At 42.4% G+C, this 20,963-nt stretch overlaps 2 protein-coding genes across 2 annotated transcripts; one reads left to right on the top strand and one right to left on the bottom strand.

Annotated features, from left to right (window-relative positions):
• Positions 1 to 6,670: 6,670 nt before the first annotated feature.
• LOC133960843 (uncharacterized) lies at positions 6,671 to 7,837 on the bottom strand. The gene has a single exon (XM_062395686.1). The coding sequence runs from the start codon at positions 7,835 to 7,837 to the stop codon at positions 6,671 to 6,673; it is 1,167 nt and encodes a 388-aa protein (XP_062251670.1).
• Positions 7,838 to 8,473: 636 nt separating this feature from the next.
• LOC133961314 (protein sel-1 homolog 3) lies at positions 8,474 to 20,118 on the top strand. Its single transcript, XM_062396410.1, has 24 exons — positions 8,474 to 8,627; positions 9,516 to 10,041; positions 10,142 to 10,268; positions 10,674 to 10,795; positions 10,975 to 11,090; positions 11,392 to 11,441; positions 11,621 to 11,744; positions 11,837 to 11,972; positions 12,135 to 12,275; positions 12,356 to 12,561; positions 12,663 to 12,842; positions 14,869 to 14,991; positions 15,159 to 15,299; positions 15,442 to 15,504; positions 15,586 to 15,762; positions 15,850 to 15,977; positions 16,334 to 16,417; positions 16,529 to 16,610; positions 16,834 to 16,909; positions 16,999 to 17,117; positions 17,302 to 17,423; positions 18,703 to 18,817; positions 19,054 to 19,117; positions 19,289 to 20,118. Exons 1-24 carry the CDS (start codon positions 8,571 to 8,573, stop codon positions 19,534 to 19,536), a joined length of 3,327 nt encoding a protein of 1,108 aa, XP_062252394.1. The 5' UTR covers positions 8,474 to 8,570; the 3' UTR covers positions 19,537 to 20,118.
• The last annotated feature ends 845 nt before the right edge of the window (positions 20,119 to 20,963 follow it).

Consider the following 20,963-nt stretch of genomic DNA (forward strand, 5'->3'; position numbering starts at 1 on the left):
GATACAAGACACAGGAGTTAAGTGAGCGGGATTCTTTGAGTTTGTAGGGATGTTTTTCCTGCTGTTTCGATCTGATATTTGAAAACGATGTAGAAAACAGAATTCCCTTTGTACCACATGCTGGTGATTGAATCTTGCTATTGATCACTCCGTTAAGTGAGCTCTTTGAAGAATTTTAATTAATTCGGAGCCTGAGGTCCTGGTGATGAGATGGAGCTCAGCTACTTTACTGTTCCTTGTCGAACAGAACTACCTGGACACCGTGTGATTTATGTCATCCCTAAAGATGGTCGCTTCTTGCCTCAGCGGCCGCTAGACAAAGAAGTTCCCCTTAAGAGATTAATTAGACTCTTAAATAATTTAATCAATGACTCGTCCTCCTTTTTCCTAAAGTTTAATGATCTGAGTTTCGTTAGTATTTGAGTCAGAGGGCGGCCATTGATCTTTGAAAACTTGATGTACTGAGAAGTGTCCGCAGCTTAACAAGACTGTGTAATTGCAGTTTTTCCATCCACGCTCCACCTGCATTCATCACTCTGCCTCGCTATTTCCCGCCATGAATGTACATTTTCCCACATCTGTTCTCACCTTTATGCATGCATGGAGGCCCACATTATCACACACACAGATATGAATGCGCACACACAGACAAGCTGCAACAGCGCATGAGTCATGGGCGCACAGGGATGTGGTCGCTCCAACCCATTTAAGTAAAGTTTTCATGCATGCACTACTCATGAACAGATTTACAGTGAAGGAGCACAACCAGCTATGCTCGGAAAATTGAAAGACCATAAATGACACGGAGCTCAGTGATAAACCTAAATCCTCTGGCCTCAGTCAGACACGTGCATTGATTAATTTAGGTTCAAATAAGAGAGAGGAGTCATAATAATGCTTGGGGCTTTGATGGCCGTGTATAAAACCAACCTCCTGAGTGATATGCTACATATCAAAGGAGAGACACATAGAAATGAAACCAATGTTCTTTTTTGCACTTCAGATACTGACCTAGTTTCTGAAAAGCAGGCTGGAGAACAGAGTCGATTTGAGAATTTGATCATAGGCAATATTAAGTAATTTCTTCTCCCTTTCTCTTTTCCTCCAGAGGAAACCCACCCTTGTTTTTTGTTCTGCACACCACTTACTCCAAGTCATCCATTGGTAATGCTCCATGTTCAGCATCTGCATCTGTTTGCCATCATCTTAAATCTAGCAAAACACAAGAAGTGTTCCCTCAACACTTTTGTCTTCCTCAGCCATTGTTTAGCAGCTCCAGACCGAGCTCGCAGCTTACATCTCTCTCTCTGCCAGCTTTGCTCCGAACCCTTGTAGCCAGCGGTACGTGTCATTCACTGTTTGAAGTCTTTAGAGTACGAGTGCGAATGAGCTACAGCATGTGTGAACCGTACGGCAGGGATAGAGGATGAAAGCGTGAGGACGATTTGCTGTTGCTGGCTCAGAACGGAATGATGAGTGGTGACATAGCTCTAAATTGCAAATCGCTGTTTCAGTCTCACTTCACTCTGCACTGAGTCGCTCCACTGCAACAAGGCTATTTCATTTTTATTAAAAATAGCCTGTGCATGTCAGGCCTTTTACATAGGGAGAAAATGGGAGATGGGAGACAGAGAAGCAGGGAGGGGGAAGCTGGAAGTGCTCTGGGAGGAGTAAGAGGAGAAGGGGGGGGGCTCGCTTTAACGTCCAGGCCGTGGACTGACTCTGCTCCATTTCAACATCCCTGGCCTCTCCCTACCTCTCCCATTCGTCTTAATGCATGCAGACTTCTCATCCGACTGTTCTCGCCGTGCACGCTGAGCGCACACATGCGCGTGCACAAAAACCTCTTCAGAGTCCCCCCGGTGCATCAGACCTGCTCAGCACATCAGTCACCTCATTATTGTCAAGGTTTTAACTCTCGAGGAGGCAACTTAACCTGAAGTGATGGGCCCCTCCGCTGCAGAGGCATGTGTGCTGAGCAAGTGTGGGACCGTGCTCTTGTCTGTCATGTGGAGATGCCCCCGTGGTTAAAAGGTGCTCTGTCTGTGAGAGTGTCAGAGCACTGCCTGCACGATAAGTCCTCCTGTCACATTACACTGTAAACACAGACGGGGCATTATAATATTTCTATAAGCTCTTGATGCCTTCTCAACACAAACAGACACACACACACACACAAACACACACACACAAACACACACACACACACACACACACACACACACACAATCACACACACACACACACACACACACACACACACACACATCTGGACCTCTTATTAGCATATCTAGTAGGAAAACACTAAATAGCCTGGAGCATGACCTTGTCTTGTTAGAGGAAGCCAGAAAAACTATGCACATTAATGTGATTTACACACTTGGTCTGACTATAATGAATGGAACGTCCCAATTACTCCATGTATATACATATAAATATGAATACAGATCAATATATATAAAGGCTATGTAAACCTCTGTGGGCCACTAACCCAGGTCCAGGTATATATGTTTGAATAAGCGAGCGTGCCCCCTGCTGCGCGTGAGGTGCAGGTGAGTGGCGCGCACCAGACACAAGCGTTGAGCACTCTCGCGCACACGCACGACATCTCTGTTAAACGAGAAACCAAGGCAGTGCATTATTGTTAAAGTTATTATTATTGGTAATGTTATTGCTGTTATTTATTATTATTATTAATACGGATCTCAGTTCACTCACCCCAGACCTGGCTCTAGACTATCATACGCACCCCGCGCGCTGCCCAACATCATTTCACCTGAATAGCTCGCGCGTGCATGGTCACATCTGTCCAGCGGTTTGTCCGTGCTCTTCAACAGCGAACAGCACCATACTGACGGCGGATCAGTTGTGGAGCAAACTGAATGGTAAAGTACCGACGGGTCGGGAAGTTGCCTCGGCTGCGTAAAAGAGCGGTGGCTTCAATGAACTCGTGAATCGCGAAGATGGAGAAGAAAAAAGAAAGTGTTGGAGGAAGAGGAGGACGAGGAGAGAGGAGGACGAGTAGAGAGCAGGATGAGGAGAGAGGAGGATAGGAGGATGAGGAGAGAGGAGGATGAGGAGAGAGGAGAGCTTACCGTGGGTCCTCCCGGTGTAACGGAGCTGAAATGATCCAACGTGGGAGAACAACACATGCCGAGGTTCATCTGAGCCCAACGAGAGGTCTGACCACTCAGCCCCACTCTCTCTCTCTCTCTCTCTCTCTCTCTCTCTCTCTCTCTCTCTCTCTCTCTTTATTTCTACCCTCCTCCTCCCTTCCTCCCTTTCTCTTCCTCTCTTCCCTCTCTCTCCATCAGTGTTCTCATAAAAACAATACTCATGACCAGACACTCAGTCACTAACCCACACATTGGCTAACCATCCCATTTATTATCCCATGCAGTAGGTTTTCTCTTAGTCTGTATCATTTCCTTGAAGCCATGCAGTGTTTTGTAATCTGCTTATGTAGCTAGTCTGCACAATCCTCTTCAGTATAAGTTAGATTTTGTTCCCCTTCCTCCTCAGAAGCTGCACCAGAAAATTGCTCCTGGAGGATGCATTAAAAGATGAAATTCCACCACTGGTGTTCTCCCAGCTGCCCAACACATGTCTAAAATGTATGACTGTAATTACCCCCCACTCCTCATTTCCACTTTGATTGCATACTTTCAACGTGTGAGCTGAACAGATTGGTCATGACATGAATAATTTGTCTTGGCGAACAATGGAACAGTTTGATAAATGGCCCATTGGGGTAATTAAGTCGCCCTTTAAATTTCGACCTCAAACACATTTTATCACTGATTTTCAATTCTCTGTCTTTGAAACACTCATCCAAACAAGACACCTTTACATTTGGATTCATTTATTTGTAAAGAAATGCAAGATTAAATTATTCCATGTGTAGGTTAAATGAATTTGCTTGTATTGGGATATTACGAGCATGTGATATTTTTTACATTTTGATATATTTTTGATCAAATACGTCAGACATACTTTGAGCTCAATGCACTTCATCTACAGAGTGCAGGCGGGCTTTGTACATCAGTGTTTCTTGATCTTTCTTAAGTTCTGCTTTTCTCCAGTTGAGGACTGAGAGTGAACGTGTTAGTCATACGGCTAGAAGCTAACTCGCAACCCTAAGGTCACTCCTCAGATGTCTTGCGCCCAGCTGTGTATGGATGCTTATTAAAGCAAAAACTATACCATGACAGCACAATACAAACCCGAGCCGTAACTAGATGAGTCAGGATTTGAGAGGACATCGGGACAAGGGATGGATTTATAGGTGCAAAACATGTAAAATCTTCATTGCAGATAAACCAGGTAGGATGGACAAAGTTTTCTAACTTCACTCTGCACCATAGACTGTTTATAAAAAGCTCTTCACACAACGTCCTTCACACAAACCATAAAAAGTGACAGTATATAGTAGAAATGTTTTAGGAGAACTCGCTAATGACAAATTATCCTTTTGAAGTAGCTCCGGAGCATCAACACAGGACAAGAGAACAGAACATTCCAAACAGGCAGGTCCAGGCACTGCACTGGTTTCAGACAAACAGAGAAAAAACAATTGTATTGATGTCTCTTAGAAACCAGGGTGTGTGACATTTCCCTTCTTGGTCCAATCCTCTTGAGTTTTTTTCTCCTCTCAGCTGGAGTTCCCTTGTGAGGAGAGGAAATTGAACAAACAGCCAAGGAACCCCTACTGCTCGCTCAAATCTTTAGTCAAGGTTCGTCTTGGAGGCGGAAATACTTTGATTCAATACTTCTCTCAGAACTTGTTCTGTTACTTATAAGTCTGGCTCCGCAAGCTTTAAAGTGTGGACCACCAAACCGGGTTCCACATTTTGTTTTGTTTTTGCTGTCTCATTAATTCAGTCATTAATGAACTTCCGTAGATGGGAATTATGGATGAGGTTGGGGAGGAAGGGAGGCTTTCCTCTCTCAGCAGTCATCACACACTAGTTTAGGTTTGAGGAGACACTTTCTGAGTGTCTCCTCACACATCGTCATGCAACCCTGCATGTGATTATTCTTACATATGTTGATATCTTACAGATAATAACACATTTATGTATGCTCAATGCGGTACAGTACAGTGTACTCACACAGTAGCCTAAAACACTCTGTAACATTTTAATTAACAATTATAGTAACATAAGTACCATTTTCAAATGTTATAAAACCACACCCATATGCCGGATTACACAGCCTGTGCGTTTCAAAGCAGGCAATTGCCAGAGGCCCTGGGATGAGAAGTGACTATACTGGTCTACAGCAACAAAAATTTGCAGAGAACAACATTGTATTCTGATTGACTATGTAGGATTGTAGAAGATATTGAGGAGAACAACCTAAAATAAACCCTAAACAACATCCCATGCCAATGACATTATTGCAAAAGCTTTGTAATTTTTGGTTAGTTTAGGAGGGTTTGTTACAGACTAGAACATCTACATGTGTTTGCATGATGTGTTTGGGATGGTGCTGGAGGTTGGCTCTCAAATGTAACGTAACTACTTTACTATTATTTGGGAGTATGCACAGTATGCACTTCTAAAAGAAATTCTGTGAAGGTTAGAATGATGTGGTTTGATCCAGGTCGGGCACTGAAATGTGGTGCCAAGCAGGCCCCAGTTTCTGCACGACTGAATCACTATTCAGATAATGGGGCCTCATGTCGTTGGTATTGAAAAAAACTAAACTAAACCCAACCTTGGGTTTGTTTGGATTTGTATTGGTTTGATGTAGATCCCCGAGGTCCCTTTCGCATTGTCCCATGAAACACCACACTTTGCTTTCTTCATCCAGGATTCAGGACTGATCAGCGTAGATGGCGAACAGCTCTTTACCTTTTGCACTAATATCCTTTCGGACTCTCATAGTCACTTGAATGATTAGTAGTATGCATAATTTACTACCACACTGCACATACAGAACGGAACCAGCAAGATCAGCAGACTTTCATGTGTTCATTAATTTACTGACGTGTCGAAGAAACTTCAGAAGTATTTTGACAGCAGACACAAATCACCTTTTAACTCCTTACTGGCTATTGCCACAGCTAAATATGTTCCCTGCAGCAATACATTACGAGCATCCGCCCCCAGATCTGTAGAGTGTGGACGACTCTAGTCCCTTTTTTCTGTGTCACTTTTTGAACAACAAAAACAAGCATGGGGTAAGTGATTCTCTTACAACCTTGGAAGGATTCATAATATTTGCCAGCAGTATGCTTTTAGACATTTACATTTACTCATTTCATATAGGCAATTATCTAAAGCTATATTATAGATATTGAAAGAGGCACAACATCTCTTCTGTAAGACAAAGGCTTGGAGTTCAAGTGCACGCTAAGTGTTAGTTAGGTATGGGAGATGAGGCGCTCTCACAAAAGATGAGGCTCTTGAAGACAGAGAGGGACGCCCCTGCTCTGTTATTATTCTTCAGCTCGTTGCACCATCAGGAAATCACAAACTGTTAGAATAACCTACATTTTATTATCAGCACAGAGAAAACATCATCATTGTTTATTAGAGGGAACAATATGAGTGCCCAAACATTTAGAAAAATATGCAACTGGCTGTCCTGTTCACAAATTCAGTATCTGCTGCAGAGCTGCCGTCACGTCTCTCCAAAACACATCTACACGTTTGCCTTTCTTTTCTCATGCCATTTTTGTTTGTTTGTTTGACAAAGTCACGATCTGTCTCATCCCTTGCTCTCGTCTTTCCTTTTCTCTGTAATATTCCTCTTTCAAATCCTCCCTGCTCCTGCGAATCCATCCTATTGAGGAGATGTGATAGATATCGACATGGTTTCCTGAGTATGCATCCCTGTGTGTGGCTCTGTACACAGCCTCTCTGGCGATTGACGTGGCCTCATCCAGTGACAATTCCCATTTAACTCCTTGGTCCAGAACTGAGATGGCGTACGGGGATCCTGAGCCCACAGAGAAGAGATTTCCCTGCAGGCGAGTGCCGTCACTGCACACATAGAACATACAAGGTCCAGAGCCATTTCTTTTCTCTCTAGCTAAGGGCTGTTTACCACCAACAGATGAAAAAGAGCTGTGAGTCTTTTCAAGACTGGGGTCTACAGATTTTTCTATTTCCTTTTTTGTTTCTGTGCAACCACCAGGATCAGTCCTTGTACCTCCAGTGTCATCAGGGTGTCCATGGACCTCTCCCCCATCCCACCCACACATAATGGCAGCAACACACAACTCAGTTCCCTTAAATGGGTGAAGCATGTGTGACAGCAGTTTGGCAGCTCCGCTCGTGGACAACCGTCGGCCGTGGCGGAGTTGGTAAAGCCGCAGCTCTCGAGACAGAATCCGTTTCCAAAGGGCGCAGTCGGCCGAAGTACCTGAGGTGGTGCTCACCATGTGACTGTGAATGGGAAGGATCTTCTGGGCGGCGGGGCCCTCTACGTACCCAGCGCAACTGGAGCGAGTGTCTGCTGCAGCCAACACGCCGCCCTGAAAAATGAAAGCTAGGGTGGTGGTTCCATGAGAAATAGGAAAAGGCAAAGAAACAGGCTGAGGGGAGGAAAAAAGAGGATTTTCAGGCAGGGAGAGGGATGGCAGGGTGACATCTGGAGATAAGGGAGTGCTGGCGCTCTGGATGGGGCTGATTTGCCCAAACTCTAGTGGACTTTTATCTAAGTACTCTGCAACTGGTATGTAAAAATTAAACAGACTTGTGCTATTGCTGAAGGGCAAACCTCTCATATAGTTGAATCCAGTCTTCTTCCCAAAAGGCAGCGAAGAACATCGAGCAGTTCCTCTATCCAGAAAGATGTCCTGGAAATCACATATATCCTGTAAAGCCATGGGAAATAATGACTTTATTCCTTCAAAAAAAGTATTTGAAATCAAGTCAAATCTTAAATATAGAAATTAGCTGTATGATAAAGGTTTTAATAACATCTGGAGTGGAAGCTGATGTCTGTTTTGGCAGCAGTCACTCTTTATATAGACAACAAGACCGCTCTCGTCTATATATGGTCATCTGAAACAGCCCATCAGCAACAGTTACCAATGCCTCATTCAGCAGACTTTGAAGCGTAAACTGTCAGTAGCCCACGGGTAATTAATTTTTGGCAGTAATATCAGGTTGTTTTTCAGATCAGATTTCTTCAAAGTCTTGCGTGGGCGTAGGCAAAAAAAGGACGTGGGGTGATGGCAAAGCCTTGGGTCGAGCACAGCTAAATTAAGTTAGACTCTGAGCTTTGATGCATCACTGCCCAAAGTTCCCTAATAAATAAATCAAACAGCATTTGTGTCAAACAGCAGAGGTACGTTTGCGCCGGCCTTTTAGGTGCTGTGATGTACTTAGCCCTTTAAATGCAACTCATGCACACAGATGAACCTGCAACACCAGAATATCCTGTACTCCTGCATCACACAGGGTGTACGCCGCGTGCTGAGCCAGTCTGTAAACTAGGCGACTGAGTGTCGAGCACTGACAGAACCAAGTTTACTTCACACAGACCTTTTTTTGTATTAATCAAATTAACTCAGGGATTCCATATTTATTCTCATACTTTAAGCCAAAGGACTCAAAATGAATGTGTTGCATGCCTTCATGTTTGGATATGTCCTCACTGCTGCTATTACAATGGTAAGAGACTTATTACATTACATATTATACTTTACCATATCACTTGTTGAATAAGACTCTTGGTCAGTTATATGAGGTTTGTAACAATAATAATATATGTATATATATATATATATATATTTACAATGTATGTGACAATATGAAAACAATGCATTGTAAAGAATGTGAAAATGTTTGCTCATAGTGATGAACATACAGAGAATGAACACATAAATTAACAGCTCCCCCACAGCTTCACTGAGCTCTAAAGCAAGTTTCAGGTCATAAAGCTGTCCGGACGTTGGCAGCCTTATTGTTTTGATTCACACCTCTAGCTCTCATAGTGGCATTTAGTCCAACAACAGGCAGATATTTTCATAAAACTCTACAACAAGCTGTATTCTGTATAAAATCAGTAGACACATATAGTGGAGCAAAATATCAACGTTTTTTAATCAGGAGTTGGTGGAAACCAAAACAGAGCTGAAAGACAGTAAAACCTGGATTCAAATTTGTAATAATGTCAGAAACATGACTCAAAATAAATGCGCTCTCATAATGGCTGCTGTTTGCTAAAATTAGATTTGCTCCCTCCCTTCAAATGTTGGTTGGAGCCAAGTTTTCAACCACCTAATTGTATTTTGCTTTATGGCAGCCTTTAGGAGGATGTGTGACAAATATACCTCTGTAGAAATGTTTACTATTTTTGGATCTTTGGGGATATCTTAGTGAATTACTTCTTCAAGACCATTGAATACATGCTTCCATACATCATTCTTAAATTCGTGGATGACCAAAAAGTTCATGCAAAGCCATTGAGTTTCGTATTAAAAATACACTCTGTCAAAAACATCTATGTTTCCTGTCTGACTGACCCAATTTTATTTATGTATCTTCTACTTCACCCAGGGAGAGTGTGTGTTACAAGCCATTTCATCTGAGAGCAACGAGAGCCTGCCTGGCAATTTCATAGGGTTTAAGTCAGCCCCTGACAAAGTGGTAGATGGCTCAGTCGTCCGTGTGCGGTATCGATGCCTCAGGCCATGTCAGCTGGCAGTGGAGGTGGTGGTCTCCACATCAAGGGAGACAGATTTAGTGGTCTTCAGAAGGAAATGGATCAGCGGCCGACTCGGAGTCTACAGGATCCACCAGGTGCAGCTCAGACTGCCTCCATCCATCTTGTATCAGGCTGACTTTTTCAACAGGGATGTTTTGGAGGTTGATAATGCGACTGTTCGTGCTTGGCTAGTTCATCTGAAAAATGGCACCGTACCCAGGAGACACCGTGACTCAATGTTCAGTATTTATAGAGTGCTGGAGATAACGCCACTCACAGAGCGTCCAGCTAAGCCTCCCACAGAGTCTTTATCATGGTTTGCTCGACTGATGTGGCAAATGACCAGAGACAGGACCAGTCCGTGTCCACATGAGTCAGGTCAGAACCTTAATCACATGACTTTCTTGTTTTTTCCATGTAACATCTTTAATATTACATCTTAAAAAGTAAAATCTTTTGCTGGTCTGCTGGTTCATAGACGTCATTGAGGTGCTGAAGTTCCCCCTGGCAAGTACTGGTGAGACCTTCGGAATGGTCCGCAGGTTCCAGCCTTTCGTGGACCAAGCCCTGGAGAGAGGCCGTCTTCATGCGGTGACACAGCCCAGGTTGAACCTCAAGCTCTCCACACTGATTTAGTTTCTCCCAGTTGGGTTAGGGTTAGAAAAACTGGAAAATAGCTTATGATTTAGATGTTAACTGTTAGGATCTACTCAGTCAGTGGTTTGGGTTATTATCAACAGATTGACAGGCCACAGGTCAGTGATTGTTTCCTTTCCGTGCTGACAGCTGTTTAAACACACTCTTTGGTTTGACTTCACTTTCACTGTCAAGTTAAATTACTTTATAAGCATCATGACGCCTCTTCACCAGAGCATATAAGCTTTTTATTTATGATCCATGACATAGAGCAAGGTCAGTCATTTTCAGACAGCGCAGCGTTTTAGATTCAACCGTTTCACTTCAGCGACCAAAGAAATGATTTGTCATATTTTTTCACGCTTGGTTTTCAGCGTAACCATATCTGTGTGGATCTACCTACTGAGACGGTGTCACCACAGCCTCTGTGGGATCATCCATCATCTCAATAGGAGAAATGAATACGACTCTGTTCTGATGATGCTTACAGACACAGGTGGGTCACGGCATATTGTGTGTACACCTGATACCAGTCCAGGGGATTAGACGCAGGTATCACGGGATGATTGTAAGCGATGATGTGTGTTTTGTGAGGCTGTGGAACAGACTGTGCTATGTATTAATAAAGAGCTCTGGATCTCATGTGGTGAAATGACTGTCATGTCTCCTGTGTAGGGGACATCATAATTCAAGCCCGTTTGACAACAGGAGAAGAAGAAGCTTTCAAAGTCAGTGTAACGTTGCCCCTGCGGAAATGGATTAGATTAGACTGCTCCATACAGGACTCAAAGGTACGGGACCTCATTGTGTGCCCCGGGGTGGTGGGTTAAAGCACAGGAATTAAAATGGCTCGGGGCAACATGTTATAGTCACCCATTCTCTTCTGAGCCTCATTTGGTGCCGAGGCTTTGCAGTGTTTGATTCCTTTTTGGAACAGCTGGAAGATCCTGAAAGATGGTTCCTTTCCAGCTGGGAAACTCCAGGCGATTTCAGGGTCTGCTGCAAATTTGAAGTCTTTCACAGCTGAGTAGCTTCTTTTCTTTTCTCGCACATTGCTAAGTACTCTTATGCTTTATTATGTCTGGCTTCCAGGTGCTGCTGTATGTATCGTGGGATGATGAAACCCAAAGACATGTTTATGAGTAAGAAGTTTTATGGATTCCTATTTAAATTCTTTATGTCTTTTTTTTCCCCGGGAAATAAGCAAAACACAACCTTGCAAAGCAGCCATTGGGTCAGTGGCTGCAATAGAACAGGGATGACTAACACCTGCACAGTGATCATGACATTGTTGGTTTGAGCGGTTTGAACTCTCTTACAGTTTTTCTGACAGAATCCATTATGATGACACGGAAGGATACTTTGTGATTGGAGGAAGCAAATTCCTGCCAGGCATCCACGGGTATTTTGGGCCGATCAAATACTATCGTTTTGGAACTGAAGAGGTAAAGTCCCTGCTCGCTTATCACAAGTCAGTTGTTTGCTTGTTTTATTAATTGTAACCCCGGTTTGAAATGCATTATTATTCATATCACAGATAAAAAACCAACTCCACCTCAAGACATTCCAGAAGCTGGATAAGACTCATCACGAGTGTCAGGAAATCAAAGCATTCACAAAAGCTTTTCTAAAAGAAGTAACAGAGAGTCACAACTTGTCAACAAACAGCAAAGGTGAAATATTATTTTGACAACTCCTTTAAATCACTGTAACAACTGTTCTACAGAGAGCGACCTTTCGCTGATCTAATATCAAGCGTGTCAAAACTACTACTGCGCACCTATTACATGCGGGAAGACCAGTGTTGACAGATTTCTCTCTGGTTTTTATTTCAGCTCTCTGCACCCCTCACTTCACACGACTCTGGGTTCAGCCTGGTGAAAAAACCTGCTCACAAACATGGACCTGGGAAACACCACTTAAACATAGCTCACTTTTCCATCTCCTGCAAACAAAAGAGGAGCAAGTCAGAACAGGTGTTTTGTATTGGCTGCACTCTGTATCATCACATATTAAGGATGTATGATAAAACTCACCCAACTGTTATTTTCTGTAGGATCTTTGGACATGAAGGGCCTCAGGAGGACTTTGTTTCAAGAGGCAGTCGCTGCAATGTTCACTGCGGATCAGACGCAGATCAAAATCACATCTGAACACATGTCTTTGCTACAAGCGTCCTCCTGCTTTGGAAATCACGAAGCGTCACTCTTGTTGGCCTCCATCCACCTCTCTGGCCTCGGACATCCAGTTGATCACAACGAGGTAGTGAGAGTTTTTTCCTTGTACTTTCATTGTTCATTTACAGCTAAAGTCTTAATGCTTCTGTCAGGATGGCTGATGATATTGACTCCTGTGTGTTTCAGGGTCATGTCTATAGTTTGATTGGTGCATCAGGGGATGGCCGCTTCGCCCTGATGCATGCAGGGTACAAACACACACAAGGCATTGATGGCTTTCCGAAAGACTTGGACATGGCTTATAGCTATTACTCCAATGCTGGTTTACAGAGCCAATCTGACGCGGCGTACATGCATGAAGATAAGGTGTGTTTAAATTACTGGAATCATTATTTTTAGCCATGCTAGTGGCATTGCCCGTTCACCAATTTGGTTCTGAAGTAAGGACTAAAAAGGACTAAACATGTAATCACTAGGTCAAAACTTCACTTTGTCCAATGCTATAGTTATAACTTTGTACATGCAAAACTCGAATAGCCTCAGCCTTACTCTGTGTTTTCAGCTAATCAGCAAGTTACTATGCTGGCTCATCGAACTAAGATGGTGAACAGGTTTAACATTGTATGTGATCTACATAAGCATCCAGGTTTGTCAATCAATCAATCATTCAATCAAATTTTTACTTTGGTAGAATCTATAGACTGTATGTTGAGAGGGACAACGCTTTTCCATATAATCCCACCATTCAGAAACAAAAATCGAACTGTTCCGGACACAAACGTGGCATCTTTCGCCAATAATGTATTTTGAATTCTGCGCAGTAACAGTTTGACGAGGGAGCGATATCGAGGTCCTATTGATACACAGGGACGACCAACTGAAAGTAAATCTTAGCTCTAATGTGATTTATTCCCGTTTTTATAGCATCACATAACTAATTCGAACCAATCACACATAAAACATAGCATTTGGACACACTGTGTAATGAGAATTATCTAAAAAATTATTTCATGTGTATTTTGACTGTTTAGTTTAGTCTTTGTTCCATTCACGAACAGAGAAGAGGCGGGATTTATGACCTATACTGCAGCCAGCCACCAGGTGGGGATTGAGACACTCTGACTTCACTAGTCACCAGAACCAAGCCAGCGGTTTCTCTTTTTTGGTCTTTACAATGAGTTAAGCTCAGCGGCTGCTGGCTGCAGGTTCACGTTGAGAGAATTCAGCTATGGCAAAGATCATCAGTTGAACTTCTAGCTGTGACATTTGGATCAACCTGGCAACTCTGTGAGAACAAGGGCAGATGACAGTACAACAATTTATGTCCAATCTGAAGTGAAGCCCTGAAAAATCTATTGATGAGCTTCTCACTTTAAGCATTAGGATCCTACATGACCAACTACGTGTTCTATCAAAGTCTCTACTGTTGATCTCAGCTCTTCAGGCTGGTTTGCACTGGGTGAGACTCAGTTGGAACAATGCCCTCATACAAACAGGATTTGAACACATGTGTTATTGTACCACACCCACACACACGGTCCTGATGAATCAGATTTGTTGAGTCATAAGCTGTAAATAGATTTCACCTAATCCAAGCTAATGGTAACAGAAGCAATAACACTAATAGCGATGTTTTAGAAAAAAATAGTTGAGCACATACCTGCGTTAAGGCACCACCGTCCCCTTAAATACAATCAAGCTGTATAGATATCATTTCCCACAATATGAACAACAATCCCATTAAATCATCTCAGAACATCCACACCACTTTCTGCCTCATGCAACCCAAGCAGATATGTTGGCAAACAAACAGAAAACAATGATTTTACTATATTTTTACTTTGAGGATGCAGATACTGCTACAGAAAAACTCCAATCACTACCATGAATAATTTATCTACTGAGAATTCTGCAAATCTGATCTAAACTAAAAATTAAAGAAGTGAGAACACATTTAGAATGTGTGACCGATCAAAGACATAAAATTCTATTTTTTTCCCACTTATGATCATGTTGTCAAAGGTGCACAAGCCATTGGGACTATCAGCCTCACCCATTGTTGGAAAATTACAATAAAGACATACAAGCACAGTTGACACCAGTTCACCAGTTCTATTTATTAAAAAATAGTTTTTATTATTTAATATATCCAGTCCAATTAAACAAGGTGATGCACTTTGACTTGCAGGTTGTGTGTGTTCATGGCCTGGTAGCCAGACCTATGTATATTACTTTCCTATCCAATAGCATTGTGAGGCTAGACAGAGGGACCCATTGACTATAGTCTTTAAAAAACATTTACAGATGAGTTTTCATGAGAGCTAAATGTGATGTTGTCATTTTACAGCAGGGGGCTTCACAGGGTTAATGAGTCTGTTTGTTTCTTCTAAAGCAATACATCCTTGAACACATCTATCTCAGCAACCAAGAGGATTTAGACAGCCTGACACATGAGGAGAGTGACTTCTTTCAGTTTCTGAAATTCGAGGCAAAGAGGGGGCACGCAGAATCTCAGGTATATGTTGTATTTTTTGTGGACTTTTGTAAAGATGAGCTGGTCAAATAGGGGCCGTCTTAAGAAGATGCATAAAACCTTTATAAAGAGGTAAATCCAACTTTTATTTCTCCCCTGTGATCAGTCACGTAGGCAGTTTTAGTACTAACAATGACTACTATCTTTAGGGACACCTGGGAACAATGCTATACTGGGGACAGAACGGAGTCTCAAAAGACATAGTGAGTGCAGCGAAGTGGTTGCACAGAAGTTCTATGCAAATGAAGGATCCCTTGGCGATGTACGACTACTCCATCCTACTGATGAAGGTGCTATAAGATTATAAAGACTCAACCTGTTTTATGATGGAACTCTGGGTTTTTTTATGCCTGCTTTTTATTGTGTGTATATATGTGTGTGCGTGTGTGCTTTGACAGTTATTGATTTACTGATTGATGTTGATTCCCTCAGGGCCTGGGAGTGAAAAAGAACCAGACCCTAGCTCTTCAGCTGCTGAAGAAAGCTGCAGCGATGGTACGTGTGTGTAGTAATCAATCCGTGTGTTTACATCATGAGCCTTCAATATGAATTCTGCTGTCTGCTTCCTTACTTCAGGGCTCAACTGAGGCCTTGAATGGTTTGGGCTGGTACCATGGGATCATACTGGGCGACCACGAAAGCGCGGTGAAATACTTTGAGCAAGCTGCGCTAAATGGGAGTGCTGACGGCATGTACAACCTGGGAATTTATCATCTCAGTGAGAAAAACCCACGCATCCCACGGAGGAATGAGGTTTGAGTCTGCCACTGTGTCAAAATGTTATTTCAAGGCTGATATAGTGTGATTGATGAGCTGATGTATTTTCTATATGATTCACAGACAGCTGCTTTCCAGTACTTTGTGAACGCGTCTCGCTTCGGTCATGTTGCTGCATCGGTAGAGGCGGCTTGGTATCTTTCGACAGGAAGCCTGGGAGGGGTGTCTCAGGATGCAGAGAGGGCTGTGATGTAAGAGGCTTTCATTAGCTTGGTGTAGAAAGCTTTGTTATGGGCTGTTTCACTGTAGCCTGCAGCTCAATGGCATCTCATTTCAATGATAGTGGCTAATTCAAGGTCAGAACCCACTATTTGCATATCTAAAAATACAAGCCACTGTCGCTGCATTATTGTCATGCACAGAGGAATATGTACCAATGTTTCTCTGGTATCTTATGAATTTAAAGAGGCTCCTGTAACAGCTGTAGGGGCTTTTTTTAGAATGACCTCAAGGAATCAGAAGCTATTTTTAGATCATATATTTTTCCATTTTTTGTGGCGTAAATTATATTCCATAATTCATCAGACATCCCTCACCCTCCCTGCAGAATGCTAAAAAAGGTCTGTGAACTGAACGGACACCTTGGATTTATGATCAGAGAGGCTCTGCAGGCCTACCTCCAGGGCTCCAGGTCGGGACATTCATTTCAATTACTGTCACTTGTGTTCATTTAATCATGTTGTCTGGTCTTTACTGTTTGTTAACAGGCTTCTTCACACAAGTTTCATTGTGTTGCCAACAGGCAGGAAGCATTTGTGAAGTACGTCTTGGCAGCTGAAACTGGTCTGGGTTTGGCCCAGAGCAACGCTGCACACCTGTGTGAGGTATGTTTCTCTGCTTGTAACCCTTTGTGTCCACCTCCTCTTTCAACTGCATGTTGAGCACAATTCTGAAATCAATATGATTTAATCGGAGGTCTGAAGTTCTTCTATTCTGGTCCCATAGAAGAAAACTAAATCTGGAGGGGAATTGTTAGCGATTGACAAAATAACCGCCATCATTGCTGTGCTCTCTCTCTCCCACTCCAATCATTCTCCCAAAACACAGGAACTGGATCTCAGTTATGATTGTCAGTGGAGATATCATAACTTCTCTATATTAAACTATAATTCCCATCCGTCTGGTGAGTTCCTCTCATTTAATTTGGCTTTAACCTCTCCTTCTCTCTGTCAATCTGTTCAATGAACAGCAAGTATTTATCATCTTTTATAGCTCTGCTGAAAATGGGAGACTACTATTACTATTCCTCCGGCGCCCCAGAAGACTCATTATCCTTGGTTGGTCAGGCCCTATCGATGTACAGCAGAGCAGCTCTCGCAGGCAGCCCTCAGGTGAAAGATTTACTGGGGCTGTAATCTCATCACCCAATGATAAACTTAATTAAAGTTCGACGGGCTCAGGCAAACGGCAGTAAAAAACACAAACAGAATTATACCGTGTTATTATGTCTCAGACCTTCTCAGTGAATTACTCATCAACCTGCTGTTCTTGTTTTATTTTTGCATCGACTCACAGGGAATGTACAACTTGGGGATTTTGGCACAACAAGGGCACGCTCTTCCACAGAGCGTCCGCGGCATGTTCAACGTGACACATTATGATGAGGACGACATTGTGGTGGAGAAGGTGTTAAGAAGGTGCTTTTTTTAAAAGAAAATTCCTAATAGGACACTTATTTGTGGGTTTTGAGCTTGTGCAATAATCCAACGTTTTTTATGGTTCCTAGAAGTGATGATAGTAGCATTTTAACAGCAATATGTTGGTGTGATATTTGACAGGACCTGTCTAGGGAGTAGTGTAGGTGTAGTATTAGTGTTTTTCAGAGGGGATGGAGTTTTATGCCTCAGCAGTTGAACATTTCATGGAATACCTTCTATTTGACTGTTGGATGAGTAAATAGACCACCAGCAACCGATAAGTTTAGCTAGAAACGCCAACAAGATTTTAAATTGTCTTTACATTTTTTATTCTTTGTATAAATAAACAAGACATTTCTTTTTACATTTAAAAAAAATCTTTTGGAAAGAGCTATGCTAGCTGTTTCCCCATATTTCGAGTTGTTGTGCTTAGCTGAGCTGCTGGCTGTGTTCTGTCAGTTGGTGATATGTAAGGGAATAAGGAGGAAAGCCAAACCCTTGAAAGCCAGTTTACCAAAAAAACCATCCCTGCTCTTACCCTGCCAATTTCGCCATCCACTCACTGTCATCTCCCCGTCCCCTATAGAGACAGACGGCTGTGAGTGCAGGTAGAGAATCTTTGTGAGGAAATGCGCATCATGTATTAGCGCTGCAAAGTAAACCCTGGGATCACACTAATCCCCCCCGCCACACACACACACCAGAGTGGGGACAATTCCCTGCTGCGTGCAGGGTAATGAAGTATGACTGAGAACCTTTTAGAATTAACAATTCTCGCATTTTAAAATCGATTTATACACAGCAGTGGTCTATAGTCCTCTCATTACAGCAACGTAATACGACAACAAACTTAAATTGAGTATCTAAGGCTCTGTTCTCTTTCTGTTTTTCCTACTGTAAAATTCCCTGCCTTAATAAACACAACCAGGCACAGATGTTTTAGGTGTATCTTGTTGCTTTAATACGTAGTTCAATTTAGTGGTTAGACAGAAAGATAAAATGGAATGCAGGAAAATGGAAACTTTTGGGAGTCATAATAGAAATTAACAAATTGCACAAGACTACTGTTTACTATGCAGACATGGAGTATGTTTGAAAACAATATTCACTCTTAGCAATAAAGTGGTTGGAAACACTTGGAAAAGCCAGTTCTAAAATTTGTCTAAGCTGCACTTACACTTATGGATATAATCCTTTCAGCGATGTTATGTCAGCAACAATATGACGGGCTGACATCACTGTGATTGTATGTAACACAGTTTTTATTGCTTCTCCTAAGATGTGTGGAGAGTGAGCACGAAGACGCAGTAACACCCTGTTCTTTAGCTCTGCTCGGACTCCAGATGGGAACAGCCTGGAGGAGAATGACTCAGAACGGTGCACAGCACCTCTTGGTAAGCACAAGGAAATCAACTTTTACTGTTTGTAGTAAAAGAGATGTTCAAAGCACAGTAAGCTGCACTCCTACAATATATATTATCCTGCTTTGATAATTTGATCTACCTTTTAATAATTGAAATATGTATGTGTCTTACTCATCATGAATAAGACATTAAAGCCACTATAGATCGCTATTTTAAGAAAGAAAACGTTATAATTTATTGAAATCATTATTCTTATTTCTCTATAGGCATATGCTTCTCTTCTTTCTGTCTGCTCCCTTCTTGTCTTTATACCACTTCAGAGCTGTCTCGGTAAGTGATGACCCATGTACATGTATTTACCACAAGATGGTGTCATTTGCCCACATATTGTTTTCCTGCCTCTTGCTCTGGCCTGCGCTGCAAAAGAAAATCTATATAATCAGGGCTGACACAAAAAGAGTCCTCACCTCTTCATCATTTTCTATCTGCAAATCAACACAGGACAAAGGGTTTCTGGTCGGCGTCCAGTCCCACTGAGGGCGAGGACTTCACCAGTCAGCCAAGAAGGTGTCAACTTGAATAGGGAGCAAGATGGCATCATGGGAGGAACCCATAGAGTGGCAGGGAATCTATGGCTTACTGTGCTGAATAGCGAGCAGTGGCTCCGACAGACCAGCGATTTGGCCGTGACACTGTCGGGTGTGTGCCTGTGTGCTTTCTGGACCACAATCTTCTATCATCTCCTATGACATACAATACCCAGCGGAGTGACCCAGTAGCCACAGTCAAAGCCCCAGACACAACAAATTGTAACAACATACATTAGCGGATGACTTAGGGCAGTGGTCATGTGACACATTTGTGCGTTGGATGCATGTGAGTCATTTTAGGACGGGAAGGAGAGACGTGCTGATCAGAATGTGTGTGCTACTCTATCAGAGTTTTATAATGTTTCCCCAGTAACCATTTTTACATTGCTTTGTTTGTGGGACATAAATAAATACTTATTGTGCATTTAAATTGTTTGATGCAGAATCTGAACTACTGCTTATATTACATTACATTTCATTTAGGTGACGCTTTTATCCAAAGCGACTAAGAATAAGTGCATTCAACAATGAGGCATAAACCAAGAACAACAAAAATCAAGAAAAGTATTATTTCTTCAATTAAGTGCCATTTAAGTGCTACTAAATTGTTAGTTTTTATTCAAGGTATGGTCGGAAGGGGTATTTTTAGTTTGTTTTGGGGATGTGGTGACAAGGAAGTAGTGTGAAGCGTCTGCTATGAAATGTTTAAGTCCAATTAAAATGGATTTCAATGTTGAATAATTCTTTGAGGAATCATTCATTTATCTTGCGAAATGAACGTTGTGATTGCTGCACATTTAAGGATCATCCTCAGTGATGGACGCGTTGGAAGAGACGTGTTTTAATAGGTCAGCTATTAAGGCTTGTCCCTATCGCTGATGATAAGCGTCGCACAGGAGACTGGACATGCACCGACAGCATGCGGGGCACTTTAACATTTTGTCCAAGGCCGGAGCAATGGAATTACAGCAGTTACTGATTTAGTCTGGCCGGGCAGGTGCTCCTGATCGATATGTAAGATAAGACACTATCAGTGTTCACTATCGCTATGGGAGAAGAGTTTGGATTGGAAGGAAGAGTTACCATAGCAATGGTCGACACCTCAAACACACCCTGGGAGTCCCTGTCGGAGTCTTAGTCAGAAAGTAATGCCCCTCCCGGGTGCTGTTGTTGCTGTGTTCATAAAAATCACATAATGAGCGATATCCTTTGAGGGATTTTGTCTCTGTGACTGCCAACATGGGGAATAAGCGGTGTTAGTCAGTTCTTAACAGTTATTTACAGCTCTGGTTGACTGTTGTGATGATGTGCAGTTTATAGCAGGGAGTGTTTTCGCCTGGTGTCCATGGAGCTGTCATTTACTAAATAGGGAGTTTCTCAGTGTAAACAACAATGTGGAGCTCTTTAGTTGGGTTTGAAGACTGTGTATAATTTGGAGATTGTCTAATGATCTCCCTCTTCCCTCATCTGTCTCAGTCCCTTATGTCGTCAGTCTTTTCAACAAAAACATTAAACACTGTGTTAGACGCTTTTGTGTGATGATGTTTTTTTAATAATTTTCTTAATGACAGCTCTAGTCTAACATT

This window comes from Platichthys flesus, chromosome 9, assembly GCF_949316205.1.
Source record: "Platichthys flesus chromosome 9, fPlaFle2.1, whole genome shotgun sequence".
NCBI classification, from domain to species: domain Eukaryota; kingdom Metazoa; phylum Chordata; class Actinopteri; order Pleuronectiformes; family Pleuronectidae; genus Platichthys; species Platichthys flesus.

What these genes read in the sequence shown, in the direction of transcription:
- LOC133960843 (XM_062395686.1), bottom strand. Translation starts at nt 7,837, where the DNA reads ATGGCTTTACAGGATATATGTGATTTCCAGGACATCTTTCTGGATAGA.
- LOC133961314 (XM_062396410.1), top strand. Translation starts at nt 8,571, where the DNA reads ATGAATGTGTTGCATGCCTTCATGTTTGGATATGTCCTCACTGCTGCT. An exon ending in ACGCTGCACACCTGTGTGAG is followed by an intron (nt 16,611 to 16,833) that starts GTATGTTTCTCT and finishes CCCAAAACACAG; the next exon opens with GAACTGGATCTCAGTTATGA. An exon ending in ACCACTTCAGAGCTGTCTCG is followed by an intron (nt 19,118 to 19,288) that starts GTAAGTGATGAC and finishes AAATCAACACAG; the next exon opens with GACAAAGGGTTTCTGGTCGG.